The 14,499-nt window shown below is 41.7% G+C and overlaps 1 protein-coding gene across 2 annotated transcripts; it reads left to right on the top strand.

Moving 5' to 3' along the window:
• Window positions 1-457: 457 nt before the first annotated feature.
• On the top strand, window positions 458-14,065 carry gdpd2 (glycerophosphodiester phosphodiesterase domain containing 2). 2 transcript variants are annotated; one of them, XM_029730372.1, is made up of 15 exons: window positions 458-693; window positions 4,160-4,464; window positions 7,858-7,961; window positions 8,097-8,190; window positions 8,273-8,332; window positions 8,514-8,612; window positions 9,009-9,102; window positions 9,460-9,605; window positions 11,219-11,301; window positions 11,462-11,621; window positions 11,806-12,009; window positions 12,116-12,264; window positions 12,773-12,920; window positions 13,175-13,257; window positions 13,943-14,065. In XM_029730372.1, exons 2-15 carry the CDS (start codon window positions 4,378-4,380, stop codon window positions 14,013-14,015), a joined length of 1,584 nt encoding a protein of 527 aa, XP_029586232.1. In that variant the 5' UTR covers window positions 458-693; window positions 4,160-4,377; the 3' UTR covers window positions 14,016-14,065. The 2 variants fall into 2 exon arrangements, with proteins under 2 accessions (XP_029586232.1, XP_029586241.1); XM_029730381.1 differs by lacking the exons at window positions 458-693; window positions 4,160-4,464 and adding an exon at window positions 4,507-4,635.
• The last annotated feature ends 434 nt before the right edge of the window (window positions 14,066-14,499 follow it).

Below are 14,499 nucleotides of genomic sequence, written 5' to 3'. Positions count from 1 at the left end.
TATGAAATAGTGCAGACATCGCATACAGAAGCCCTAACGGTGTTCTAACACTATTAAAGGGATATTACAAATTACAAAATGACATATTGGTTTCCTTACCCTTTAAGCAGTCTATGTACAATGTATGAAAGCACTCCATGCTTTGTTAGCATGTGGAAACCGTGCCAGGGAAACTAAACCAAAGCATGGATTGTTCTCACCTTGTCTATGGACTGCTTACAGGGTAAGGAAACCAAAAAATCCTGTCGATGTGTCGTTTTGTAATTTGGGTGAACTATCCCTATATAGGACTATCCATATATGAACTGTCCATTTATTTAGTCTATTGATGAGTTAGACAATGTGAAAAACGTATCTGCCTCTACCCCTAGACATGTACATTGTAATTTACCAATAGTATTAAAAATGCGCTCAAAGCATTTATCTGCAATTGTAGTGCGTTCGGGCGACTTGTCTCCCTCCACATACCCCTCCCCTTACTACTTTAGAAACTTGCACCCATTCATTATTATTCATTTACATTCCGGGCACGGATTTCCACAAAGAACGGGAGTGGATGACAGAACAACAGACACAGAAAAGAGGTAACGAAATATAGTGGACTGGACTAGAAAAAGTTGATGAACAGAATATCACCGGCTGTTACAGTGTTGCAACACTACAAGAGAGACGCACACATCATGTTATCTCAAGGTATGGTGCACCTCACTCCTTTTACTAGCCTATTGTATTTTAATGCGTTGTCAAATTAACTCAAATGGATTAATATATCTACATATTTCAACTAAATTGGTTGACCAGGTTAAACACTGAGTTTGAACAGAGATAGTTATTCGTTATTGGTAAAATGAGGAGAACATGTGAAATGTCCTGTAATTGTAGATACAATACTTTATGTGGTTCTGATGCAGACAGACCACATTCTAAATAACAAAATTCACTCAGTACAGGGTTTACCACAGAAAGGGTTCAATAGTAGGCTTTCTGTCACTCACTTTTGTATGATATTTTATTACCTTTTTATGTCATTATGAGTGGGTTAACTAAATATTTGTAACTTGTTCAAATCCAGGACAGTTAAGCCACATTGAGGGATGCAATTGGAAATGGACTTAAATGTGATAACAGGACATTGTTACAATCAGTTGTGAGACATTTCATTCTGTTTCCTGATTTTAAAGTCAAGTTCTCATATGTCGCAACTTTCTCACCACCATAGTTTGAGAAAGTCATTATTGCTTAACTCTCAAAAGATAACATCTATTGTCATGACCAGGATCTTATGGATAATAACCACATTATAAATGTTGAAGTGAAAAAGGGCATGCATGATTCCATTTCAAAGTTCTATTTAGAAAGGTAGGTGATGAATGTGTTGGAATCTTGGCTCAAAAATACATTCTTCGCCTTATCTGTTCTGATCAGTAACCCTTCCTTATTACCGAGTTGAATACCTAACAACCTGTGCGTACCCTCGCCTATCTAACAAACATTGATATGCTATGTACATTTTTCCGCCAAGTCCCAGTGCTTGATGTGTGCCAAGTTGTGAATCATGCCTTCTCACACTCGCAACACTGCTGAGTTTGTCTTGGCCTTGACATTACTAATTGTTAAGAGTAAATGCTACAGTATACAATTGTTTCAGAAACAGAGATGTTTCTTCTAACAAATATTTATTGTTTTTTAGGCCCATGCTTATCGGAACACTTTCCCTGTTGATTGTCAGACGTTTTTTATTCCATGTATTTATTTATTCTTCTTGTAATGGGGACATTTAAGATCACTAAAGTTCGTATTTAGCTTAGAGTGATCAACACAATGTTTAGCATTTGGGGATTTTCTGTAATACACATCATTTCAAGTGTTCTGTTTGTGACATTCAGTGTTGATGGTCTCTAGACTTGATACTGAATGTTATGGATTGTTCCTCAAATCTGTTGATAGTGATTGACGCCAGACTGGATGTACAAGGACCGAGAACACACTGATTATCCACTGTTGTATTGTATTATGACATACTGTGGAGACTGTATGATTCTGTAGCAGCTGACAAAGTCTCTTTTTCAAGGGAGCCCTGGCCAAGAAGTGGTAGCTTTAAAGGAGGCTTTCACCAAGCATCCTGAAATTCACTTCTGTGCCTACATTCTTAGTCTGTAGATTTGTAGGCATAGACAACTTACATTACAATGGCAAATTATCTGGTTTCCTGCTCAGATTTCTCTTGACTTTTACTTCTTTCCCGTTGTCGACCTGCTCAGACATGTTCCTGTGATCATATGGTTCTCCTCGGTCCAACCTGATTTATGGAGAAGGGCTTTTCCTCAGCACAGAATACCTTCACACTATTTCATACTAGCCCCTCTCTATAAGTGTTGACTTCTTAAATACTTATTTTGGATTATGGACTTGTGGACAAAATACCTATTCAAACAAAATGTGTCAGGTCTGAAGTTTGCTTAACACACCTCAGCCCTTGACCAACAGTATACATTTGATTATCTGATACATATTGATGGCGAAAATCCAAAACAAATATAATAACTGACCAAGTACAGTTGCCTTGTTTTTACAATAGGTTAATAGTTATTCCTTTTCAAGGAAAGCTCAACAAGTGTTCTAGCTTGATGTATTAACAGCTCATGCTTTAAAAAACACTTGTCAGACTTTCCCGAAATGGCTCAATAGATGGTCAAATGTCAATTTGGTTTACAATGTGGTAGAACTCTTTTAAACTTTTCATGTGTTTTTTTATTTTGTTTTTATTATGTGGGCACTGGGCACCGTGCCCTAATTCAATATCATCACCCCAGTGAAGAGAATAAGGGGGTAGCAGGTTTACATGTATCTGCCCAAGCCTGTTCACTGAATATTCTTCCCTCACCTCCCTCATCCATCTTTTAGCTCTCTTTGTAGAGTAATATTTCAATAATGTGAAGGCTTAATATCTTGGTTTCATAAAAACAGGTCGCCAGTCCCCCAAGCTAATCCTCCGGTTGAAGTCTGTACATCTCTGCACCGCAACCCCCTGCTGACGATGAGCCTCCTCCTCCTTCTTCCTCTCCCTCCCTACTCCCACGGAACTGAGTGTCTTATGGTGGGACTTCACTCTCAGGCCTCTCCGTGGTACTCTCACAGAACCCCACAGGGTTGGCCATTGTCAGCAGCTCCCCAACTTAGAATTTCTATTCAGGAAGTTATTGAACAGGAATGGCCCTAATACTGTGGTGGCTAATTTCCGCATTACCAAATGAGAAGAGTTACAAACACACCAGTCCGAGTTAAACTACATCTTTAATACTTAAGATACTTTTGCAAAAGTATTTGACCCCCAATAATGCACTCTCTCGAATGAACCATTGAATGAGGTAATTACACAATGGCTACAGACATCTTTTATAGCAACGATACACCCCCTTCAACGTACATTGACAAACCACAGATACTTAGTAACAGTTCACAAAGGTTAAGTTTTGTATGACAGATATCCATAAAACACAGCAGACAGTAACTGCTATGTCAACCTGGTTCATTGAATAGCCCAGTATCTGGTCCCCCTAGAACCGTCCCTCCCTGGTACGGTATAGAACAAAAACACCATTTCATCCAATGGCATATATCAATTGTCAACTCTCGATACTCCCATCTCAAGCAAACCCCCTCTTGACCCTACTCCTGGACAGGCTCACTGGGGAGTGAGCCTCTAGGCCATATATTATCACAGGATAAGTGCGAGATCTAAGAGAGGACATACAAGGGTCCATTTACTGCCATAATACTCCCCACAATAAAGAAAAGGAGGGAGTGACTTGCTCACAGACATTGTGGAGACAAGTCATTGGTTCCCCATTAATCACGCCATCCCTTCACATGGTTTAAAAAATAGGTAAAGACACATTCCCATGACGACAAATCTGACCTCTCCCCTCTCTGGGCCCCAAGTGTCTGAACCCCAGCTAAGGTAGACATGCAACTGAAAAGACACCAGAGTCCAATGGACACTTTCTAATGACAAGTACCTCAAATAAGCATATTATACTAATAAAACATCTTAATTATCTATGCTACCCAACTAATTCTGATTCGTCCACGACAATACTCACAGATATTCCCTGTTTTTCCCCTCACCCTTTTTTCTCTCTCCTCCTACACTGTGTAGGTTTAGAGCGGTGAGTCAGCCCACTGCGGAGCGGAGCCCCTCTCCTCACATACAGAGCTGCCAGACAAGGTGTTCTGCAGGAGTCTTGTCCCCCCCCACCACTCTATCCAGCCCCTCAAGGCTGAGAGGATCCAATAACTACACAACAGGACCGACAGGATCCACACTCCTCTGGACAGGATATCCTTTTAGTTGATAGTAAATGAGGAGGGGAGGTGATGATGTCTGAGGACAGCTGTGGCCGAATATGCTGCAGGGTAATGTATAGCTGCAACTGGAAGCACCCCAGTGAGAGGAAACGAAAAGTGAGTACTGTTGTTGACCCAGATTTAGATTTTTGGGTAGAATATAGCTATAGAACATACATTAAGATTATTAACATTTTTGGTACTAACTTCCGATACATTACCATCATTATCCTCAACTTTGGTTTATATACTGTAATTCCATGTAGTTGTTTTAGTGACTTCTCCCAGGTGAGTCAGGCCTACATGTAAATGTTAAAAGGGCTTTGGTATGTGTTGTAATGTCAGTCATCGTCATCATCTATGTCATCATCTACGTCATCCTCATCGTCATCACCATCCAGCAGCAGCAGTCACTAACATTCCAGTGGATGCATGAGGATGTTTCCCCTTTATAAACTCACCGTGGGTGTATAATAGGAAGCCTCTATTCCTAGGCATGTGAGATGTGGATGGATGTTATTGGAGAGGCATCCATTCATTCAGACCTGTTGTGTAAATAAGAGCAGGATAATTGGGAGGAGGGAGATTGTGGTGCATATTAGAGCATGTGAATATGTGCTAGGACTAATTGCTGAAATGAACTCACAGGATCCTACAGGCTGGGTAAAAGGTGATCTGGGACAGGACTACAAAGGGGACAAACCATTAGTGTCCAAGGGGAGGGGGGTTTCTGTTCGGACACAATTGAGGTTGGTTGGATGGTGGATACTGGTGTGTTTGATGACTGTATTGATTCCCCCTAAGTGTGGTGGCATGGAACAGCAGGTGAAACCAAACATGAAGAGGCGTTGGAGTGACTCAAACATCCCAGAGGGAGCTGAGCCCCTTAGAAATACCACATGTACAGTGTACATAAACACACACTCACACAATCACAAACACAAAAACACACTTTTTGGGTCGACCAGCCACACAAGAAAACTCAATGAATATGTACTTCTAAACCATAGCTAGGGGTTAGATATACAGTGCATTCGGAAAGAATTCAGACCCCTTGACTTTGTCCATATTTTGTTACGTTACAGCCTTATTCTAAAATGGATTAAATCGTTTTTTCCCCCCATCATCAATCTACACACAATACCCCATAATGATAAAGCAAAAACAGGTTTTCAGAAAATTTTGCAAATGTATTAAAAATTAAAAACTGAAATATCACATTTACATAAGTATTCAGACCCTTTATTCAGTACTTTGTTGAACCACCTTTGGCAGCGATTACAGCCTTGAGTCTTCTTGGGTATGACTCTACAAGCTTGGCACACCTGTTTTTGGGGAGTTTCTCCCATTCTTCTCTGCAGATCCTCTCAAGCTCTGTCAGGTTGGATGGGGAGCGTTGCTGCACAGCTATTTTCAGGTCTCTCCAGAGATGTTTGATCGGGTTCAAGTCCAGGCTATGGCTGGGCCACTCAAGGACATTCAGAGACTTGTCCTTAATCCTCTCCTGCGCTGTCTCGGCTGTGTGCTTAGGGTCGTTGTCCTGTTGGAAGGTGAACCCCAGTCTGAGGTCCTGAGCCCTCTGGGTAATGTCGAGTCTCATAGCAAAGGGTCTGAATACTTACGTAAATCAGGTATTTCAGATTATTTATTTTTTAACACATTTGCATTCGGAAAATATTCAGACCCAATCCCTTTTTCCACATTTTGTTACATTACAGCCTTGTTCTAAAATGGATTAAATAAAAACATTTATTCATCAATCTACACACAATACCCCATAATGACAAAGCAAAAATAGGTTTTTAGATTTTTTTGCAAATGTATTAAAAATAAAAAACAGATATACCTTATTTACTTACGTATTCAGACCCCTTGCTTTGAGACTCGAAATTGAGCTCAGGTGCATCCTGTTTCCATTGATCATCCTTGAGATGTTTCTACAACTTGATTGTAGTTCACTGTGGTAAACTCAATTGATTGGACATGATTTGGCAAGGCACACACCTGTCTATATAAGGTCCCACAGGTGACAGTGCATGTCACAGCAAATGAGGTCGAAGGAATTGCCATGAGGTAAAAGGAATTGTCCGTATAGCTCTGAGACAGGATTGTGTCGAGAAACAGATCAGGGGAAGGGTAACAAAAAAATTCTGCAGCATTGAACGTCCCCAAGAACACAGTGGCCTCCATCATTCTTAAATGGAAGAAGTTTAGAACCACCAAGACTCTTCCTAGAGCTGGCCGCCTGGCCAAACTGAGCAATCGGGGAAGAAGGGCCTTGGTCAGGGAGGTGACCAAGAACCCAAAGGTCACTCTGACAGAGCTCTAAAGTTTCTCTGTGGAGATGGGAGTACCTTCCAGAAGGACAACCATCTCTGCAGCACTCCACCAATCAGCCATTTATGGTAGAATGGCCAGACGGAAGCCACTCCTCAGTAAAAGGCAGATGACAGCCCGCTTGGAGTTTCCCAAAAGGCACCTAAAGGACTCTCAGGCCATGAGAAACAAGATTCTCTGGCTGATGAAACCAAGATTGAACTCTTTGGCCTGAATGCCAAGCGTCATGTCTGGAGGAAACCTGGCACCATCCCTACGGTGAAGCATGGTGGTGGCAGCATTATGCTGTGGGGATGTTTTTCAGCGGCAGTGACTGGGAGACTAGTCAGGATTGAGGGAAAGATGAACTGAGCAAAGTACAGAGAGATCCTTGATGAAAACCTTCTCCAGAGAGCTCAGGACCTCAGACTGGGGCGAAGGTTCACCTTCCAGCAGGACAACAACCTTAAGCACACAGACAACGTAGGAGTTGCTTTGGGACAAGTCTCTGAATGTCCTTGAGTGGCCCAGCCAAAGCCCGGTCTTGAACCCAATCGGAAATCTCTGGACAGACCTGAAAGTAGCTTTGCAGTGACGCTCCCCATCCAACCTGACACAGCTTGAGAGGACTAGCAGAGAAGAATGGGAGAAACTCCCAAAATACTGGTGTGCCAAGCTTGTAGTGTCCTACCCAAGAAGAATTTAGGATGTAATCGCTGCCAAAGGTGCTTCAACAAAGTACTGAGTAAAGGTTCTGAGTACTTATGTAAAAGTGATATTTCCGTTTATTTTATTTTATATAAATGTGCAAAGATTTCTAAAATCCTGTTTTTGCTCTGTCATTATGGGGTATTGTGTGTAGATTGATGATGGAAAAAAACTATTTAATCAATTTTAGAATAAGGCTGTAACGTAACAAAATGTGGAAAAAGTCAATGGGTCTGAATACTTTCCGAATGCACTGTATATGATTATTTTCACCTGTACCCCGGAGATAAATCTAATTAATTGGATTAAGTTCTGAGTACAGTTTCTGATTGTCGAAACAACCTGTACACACACTTTTAATTGTATCCTGGAAAGTAAGTGTTTTCCTGACATACAAGTTTAGTAATTAATGAGTTCTTCCAATGTGAGTAAAAATTTCAACAGGTTTAGAGTTCCAGCAGTAATGATGAACTCTCCTTGCTATAGTGTTCCTGCTGCTGGTTGTCGGTCCTTACCGCTGTGTCCCTGCTCACTCTCTTCTGGATGTATGTCTGTCTGATGGCTTTCAATGACCGTGAGGATGTCAACTGGTGAGCTTGGTCATACAGCTTCAGACACACACACACACACACACACACACACACACACACACACACACACACACACACACACACACACACGTTGACAGACCCTGTGATCTTCTACCATCTTTTGTCCCCTACCAGGAAGGCCTTTTCCATTTTTAAACTGTGGGTGAACTGGTTCATGGTGCTGATCGTTATCGCTGCCGTACTGACCATCTACTGCATCCTGTTACTGGTGAGGGAGACAATTCATATATACCTATCAATGTATTTATGTAGTTTACATTAGCTGTGTTGTAATGACTGTTTAATTGCAGGTCTTTGCACTGGTCCAACTTGCCTTGAAAGAGCCTTTAGACTTACACTGTCTACACAAGGTATTAGGAATATTATGTGTTCCTGGAATGTTTCCCTCTGCATGTGTTACAAGAAGTATCCAGATATATTGCTAGGTTGCATAACATGAATGATAATAGCATTGATGATTAACAATATTAACTAACCTAGGTATGATCTGTATTGATTGCATTGTATTGTCTTGTGGTTTGCTCTGCACAGTTGTTCCTGTTTTTAGGCGTGGTCTTCATCGCCCTGGGCACCACTGGAATAAGCCTACAGTGGAAAAAAGAGTGGCACACTGTTCTCCTGTCACTACAGGTATAGTAAGGCTAAAGTATTGCAGCATTGCAGCACACCGTCTATTAGGTGTGTGTGTGTGTGTGTGTGTGTGTGCGTGCGTGCGTGCGTGCGTGCGTTGGTGAGAATGTTAGAGCTATAGTGAGATGTGAAGCAGGTTTTGGGGCGGCAGGTAGCCTACTGGTTAGAGCGTTGGGCCAGTAACCGGACATGTTGCTCGATCAAATCCCCGAGCTGACAAGGTAAAAATCTGTCATTCTGCCCCTGAACAAGGCAGTTAACCCACTTTTCCTAGGCCGTCATTGTAAATGACGAATTTGTTCTTTACTGACTTGCCTAGTTAAATAAAGGTTAAATAAAAAAAGAATAAATGCGTTTGGGGTCAGAGCTTTGGTATGTAACATTGATCTCCCTCAGGCCACAGCTCCATTCCTACAGATGGGAGGGGTTGGAGCCCTGACCTTGGTAAGCTGCCTGGTGTTCCAGTGTTTCCATAGGACCCGCAGAATAGGTCAGTGCTGATACTGAACTCCTCCAATAGAAATAAACAAACTCTCACCATGACATCAATAATATGAGACATACAGTAGTCTACACATCCATTTACAGGTATATTAATTCAATAGAATTGAGTTCTGTGAAAACTGGCGGCACTTAACCCTAATTGCACATGTAAGTCGCTCTGGATAAGAACGTCTGCTAAATGACTAAAGGGTAAATGTAATGTAAAATGAATGATTATACCAGCCTGTATGAACTAATTCAGTTGACTAAATGCAGCGTCTTCTTTCCTTGCCTTTCTCTATTCACAACAATAGTTAAAGTATGACTGTTTCATTTGTTAACCTGTGTCTGGTTGTGTCCCCAGCCTCTAAGATCCTCATCATGGTAGTGTTTGCTGGCGTGTCGGTGGCAATCTTCCTCAGCCCCCTCCTCATCCAATCCCCTTGTCTGGTGGAGGAGAAACAGCTGCCCCCTAAACCTGCCCTCATTGGTCATCGCGGAGCACCAATGGTGAGGAAGTGCATCCTGCTCAGTCTATTTCTCATACCCTACATTAGTTATATTGCCTCAATATTAAAGGTCTAAGCTGGAAAACACAAAGTACCAAAAGTTGATTGACTACCTTACTCATACAGTGGATAAGGCTTTATTACAAGACCATCATCCAAAAATGGCTATGTGTTACCATTTTACTGTTGTCATAAATTCCATAATCATCCCTTAGGATTCAGTAGGCTAACGGATAAATCATCATATAGTGTAGATACAGTATAACCAAATGACTTCAGGATTAGTGTTTACATTGCACTGAGCACATATCCCTATTTCCATCACTTGCCAGTGAATCAGAGGGCTTAAACTCAACGTTCCCTCTAACCTCCATCCGACTGCCGCGCAGAAGAAATATGAGCCTGCACAAAGAAGCACGAGATTGAACTTCGCTCAACTTTCTACAGTTTTCCCCTTTAGTTAACACTATCAACGTTTCGCTCTACTGTGGGAATTGTGATCGAATCAACCCAACACTAGCCACTTTCAATGTAACATACCGAAACACAACGAACTATGCACGATTTAGAATGCAAAACTAGCTGCAAGATATTTTCTTGTAGAAAGAGCTCATTGGAGTAGGATTCTATTTCAGTAGACATTGTATTTTGAGACAGTAGTCAATTGTCACGACTTCTGCCGAAGTCGATGCCTCTCCTTGTTCGGGCGGTGCTCGGCGGTCGACGTCACCGGTCTTCTAGCCATCATTGATACATTTTTCATTTTCCATTGGTTTTGTCTTGTCTTCCTACACACCTGGATCCAATCCCATTCATTACATGTTGTGTATTTAACCCTCTGTTTCCCCTCATGTCCTTGTCAGAGATTATTTGTTGTTATGCTCGTGATTATGGATTGGTGCGCAACGGGTTCTTGTACCCACGTTTATTTTATTATGTACTTTGGTTTTGGAGTTTTCGTTTTACATTATTAAACTACTCCATTTATACCAAGTTTGATTCTCCTGTGCATGACTTCCCTGCCACCTACACACACGACATGACATCAATAGGCAGAGTGTAGCATAATTTGTCTGATTCTCTGTAATGATGGTATGAAGGACAAGTGGATAAACATTTTTTTTTTTCAAAAGTCTCATGGAATGTATAGGCATTTGCACACCACACATTGGCTGCTACTGTAGGCTGAATGACAGAACAGCTATTTCCATGTTAAAATGTTATGGGAAGCATTTTTCTCCATCATTTTTTATGGTAGGCTGCTCTGCTAGGCTGACATTATGGTCAAAAAGCCACAGTAGCCTACTTGGCCACTGTTTAAACTGTAAGTTAAAGTGGGTACAGACTTAGTGTTCACCGTAAAGTGCCCCGGAAGTTGCACAGAATTTGACAAAGTTCAAGTTTGCGGTTCAGCAGACCTGACATTTGCTCAGTGCTGAATTTTTTTGGAGGGAACATTCCTCTATGAGGGCCCCACATGGCATGTTGCTCTGCCCCCATTACGTTGCTCCACTCTTCTCTACTATCGCCACCATAGGTCCACTCAGTTTAGCTGTGTCATCTGTATTTAGCACAGGAGTGTTTCTCACACATCTGTCCTCTCTCTGTGTTCAGCTAACCCCAGAGAACACCCTGATGTCGTTCAGGAGGAGTGTGGGGTGCGACGTGATCGCCTTTGAGACGGACGTGCAGCTCAGGTACCCGGGGGACTAAGGCTGCTTCATCTATACATAGACGCTGTGAAGGATCAAACGTGCACTGCTGTTTTAAATTGTTTTCAGTTTAATAATAATAACACGTGGGATTTATATAGCGCTTTTCAGAGACGCAGTTTATTGACGTTTCTTCCTTCCCCAGTAAGGACAGAGTTCCTTACCTGATGCACGACCACGGAAGCCATTTCCTGAGGAGGACTACAGATGTTCTACATAAGTTCCCTGGGAAAGACTTCAACCACAGCACAAACCTCACCTGGGAGGAGCTACAGGAATTAAACGCTGGTGATTGGTTCCTGAAGGTAAGGGTGATATCCAGTTTCACAAGCCTCCCTTGTATGTTGTAGTTGGAAATCATTTCAGAAGGTTTACTTGAAAATTCCTTATATACTGTAGATCCTTTACATTTTGATTACAATTTGAACTCTACAAACTCATTGACATAATGACATAATGACATCCATACTATGGATGTCTCCCTTTCAGACGGATCCGTTCCGCTCAGTCTCCCAGCTCTCAGAGCAGGAGAAGAAGACAGCTGGGAACCAGAGTGTTCCCTCCCTTCTGCAGTTGCTGGACCTAGCCAAGGCTCATAACACCTCTGTCATCTTTGACCTAAAAAATGACGACAACAATGACAGTATCGACACTGTGAACACCATCCTCAAATCTGGCATCCCCCAAGACCTGGTGAGTAGAATGTTTATCAGTATCACCGCTTTATCATTCCTGTCCTGTGTAGTTAAAGTCTTATTACAGTTGTATGACAGTGTTTTTTTGTCGTTTCTCTCTCTAGATCCTCTGGCTTCCCCCCAAACACAGGGTGGATGTGAGGGAGGTCGCACCAGGGTTCATACAGGTCTACAACAATGTGACTGATATGGACCTTGACAGAGGAGACCATCTGAATGTCAAATACAGTGCGTTGAGTGCCACAGAGATTGGGTGAGTAGCCTACCTCAAAGCACCCACGCTTTTCTCAGAGCTGTTGCCAAATAAACCTTAATTCCAGAACCACATTCTACTGTTCCTGTGCTGACTGACTGCTGCAGGGTAAACAATAGTGTCACAATGAAAAGTGTTGGTGTGCTGAGACAAAGAACTGGCATTGTTGTAGATGGAGACACGCTGCTTCAGGGAAGAATGAGACTCATATCATGTTTTCACCCAGGTGTGTTTTTTAATGGCTGAGAGCCCAGTAGTGAAACTTTCTTGTGGGATGATAGTTTCTGTTGGTTTAGTGAAACAAACAGCTCCAAAGATGATGGGAAAGTGTTGTCTGAACAAACATGATGTGTGCTTTAATAGTACGACATGTTATGATTGATCACTCCTGTCTGTAGTCTTTGAGAAGTGTCATGTTTGCTGAAGTAGCTCTGTGTGAGCTGAGCTCTTTCAACTAATCTTTGAATTACCTACTAAATTTGTGTTTTTGTGTGTTTCTTTGTCCCAGGGAGCTTCGTAGCAGGAATGTGTCAGTGAACCTGTGGGTGGTGAATGAGCCATGGCTCTTCTCTCTGCTCTGGTGCTCGGGGGCCAACTCTGTGACCACCAACGCCTGCTCCCTCCTACAGGACATGACCCAGCCTGACTGGACAATGGTGAGGGACTCACATCAAACCCCTCTTCTTCACTCTTCCATAGACACTCCCTCTTCAAAAGTCAACCCGATCACCCCACCCTGACATTGTAATTCTCACGAAGTCAATGTTGTGTTTGGACATTAGCTAGCATATATTATGATATCCATGTGTAACATTGAACTTGACATTTTCTTGTTCAATGCTGTGTTTTTAATCTTGTGCGCGATCTATGAGTCATATGAATGTACCTACTTGGTTTGTATGTGTTTCAGAGACCTGATAGATACAGAATGATATGGATCATAGTGGACCTGGGGTCATTGCTCATAATGGTCACACTGTTCATTTTACAGAGGTGAGTAGAGCACTACCATTGTTTCTAAAAGACAATGGAAACAGTGTTTGTAATTTGATTACTTGATTTGCTTCACTTTACTCTTATTCTTTGGAAGAGGTGCTTTCTGAGTCATGCCACAGGTGGGTTTTGCTAGTAGACATTGCAATTGATCAATATAATCAATATGGAACAATTCAAATTGATTGCCCTTTTTTTTAGCAATGTTTACAGTAATTATGTACGGTACTAACTACTAAGATAATTGCTATCAATGTATCTTGTATTATGAATCTTTAAGACTGCTATTGTTAACTTTGATATGGGACTGATATATTATGTCATGCTCTCTTACCGTAATACATGCCATTCTTGTCTTGATGGTTTAAATAATTTAATCTGTAGTGTAGTGGTTGCATTAATGACATGCAAAGATAACAACTGCTGTATTTGTCCTTACGGTCACATAAACTAGGATGTACAAGGGCATCATATAAAGACAATCTTTTAAATGTGTTATTTAACCTTTATTTAACTAGGCAAGTCAGTTAAGAACAAATTCTTATTTACAATGACGGTCAACCCCGGCCGAACCCTAACCCGGACTACGCTGGGCCAATTGTGCACCGCCTTATGTTATACAGATGATGATGATGATACAGATAACGAAGTGGAATAATTATTTTGTGTGTGATTATCTCTGCAGGGAAAGAGAAGCAAAGAAAGGATTTTCCGGCCGGAAACAGAGAGAACTGTCCCGCTTCTTACCCTCTGAATAGTTTGTATTAAGCCTGAAACAACAGCCTGGATCCAGACCCCCCCCCCCCCCCATTAATAACATACTGTCTGATTGGTTAAGCCTTGAATCAGGGAGGAATTCGGCCCATTTAAATTACTTTTTTTTTTTAAATGGTGGATCACATACATAGAGTACATTTTACTTGCCTGACGACTCAAACTGGGGCGGCAGGTAGCCTAGTGGTTAGAGCGTTGGGCCAGTAACCGAAAGGTTGCTAGACCGAATCTCCGAGCTGACAAGGTAAAAATCTGTTACTCTGCCCCTGAACAAGGCAGTTAACCCACTGTTCCTAGGCTGTCATTGTAAATAAGAATTTGTTTTTTACTGACTTGCCTAGTTAAATAAAGGTAAAAAAAAATAAACTGAATTATTCCGCTGCTCTGTTGTTCGCTACATACTTCAGTCTGAGACTGCCATTATTGAACTCGTTTGAGGTGATGTCATAATGAGAGGTGTTGTACAAA

The sequence above is a fragment of the Salmo trutta genome, chromosome 3 (genome assembly GCF_901001165.1).
Source record: "Salmo trutta chromosome 3, fSalTru1.1, whole genome shotgun sequence".
In the NCBI taxonomy this organism is placed as follows: domain Eukaryota; kingdom Metazoa; phylum Chordata; class Actinopteri; order Salmoniformes; family Salmonidae; genus Salmo; species Salmo trutta.
The sequence above is the reverse complement of the archived record's forward strand: the minus strand, read 5'-3'. Positions and strand labels throughout refer to the sequence as shown.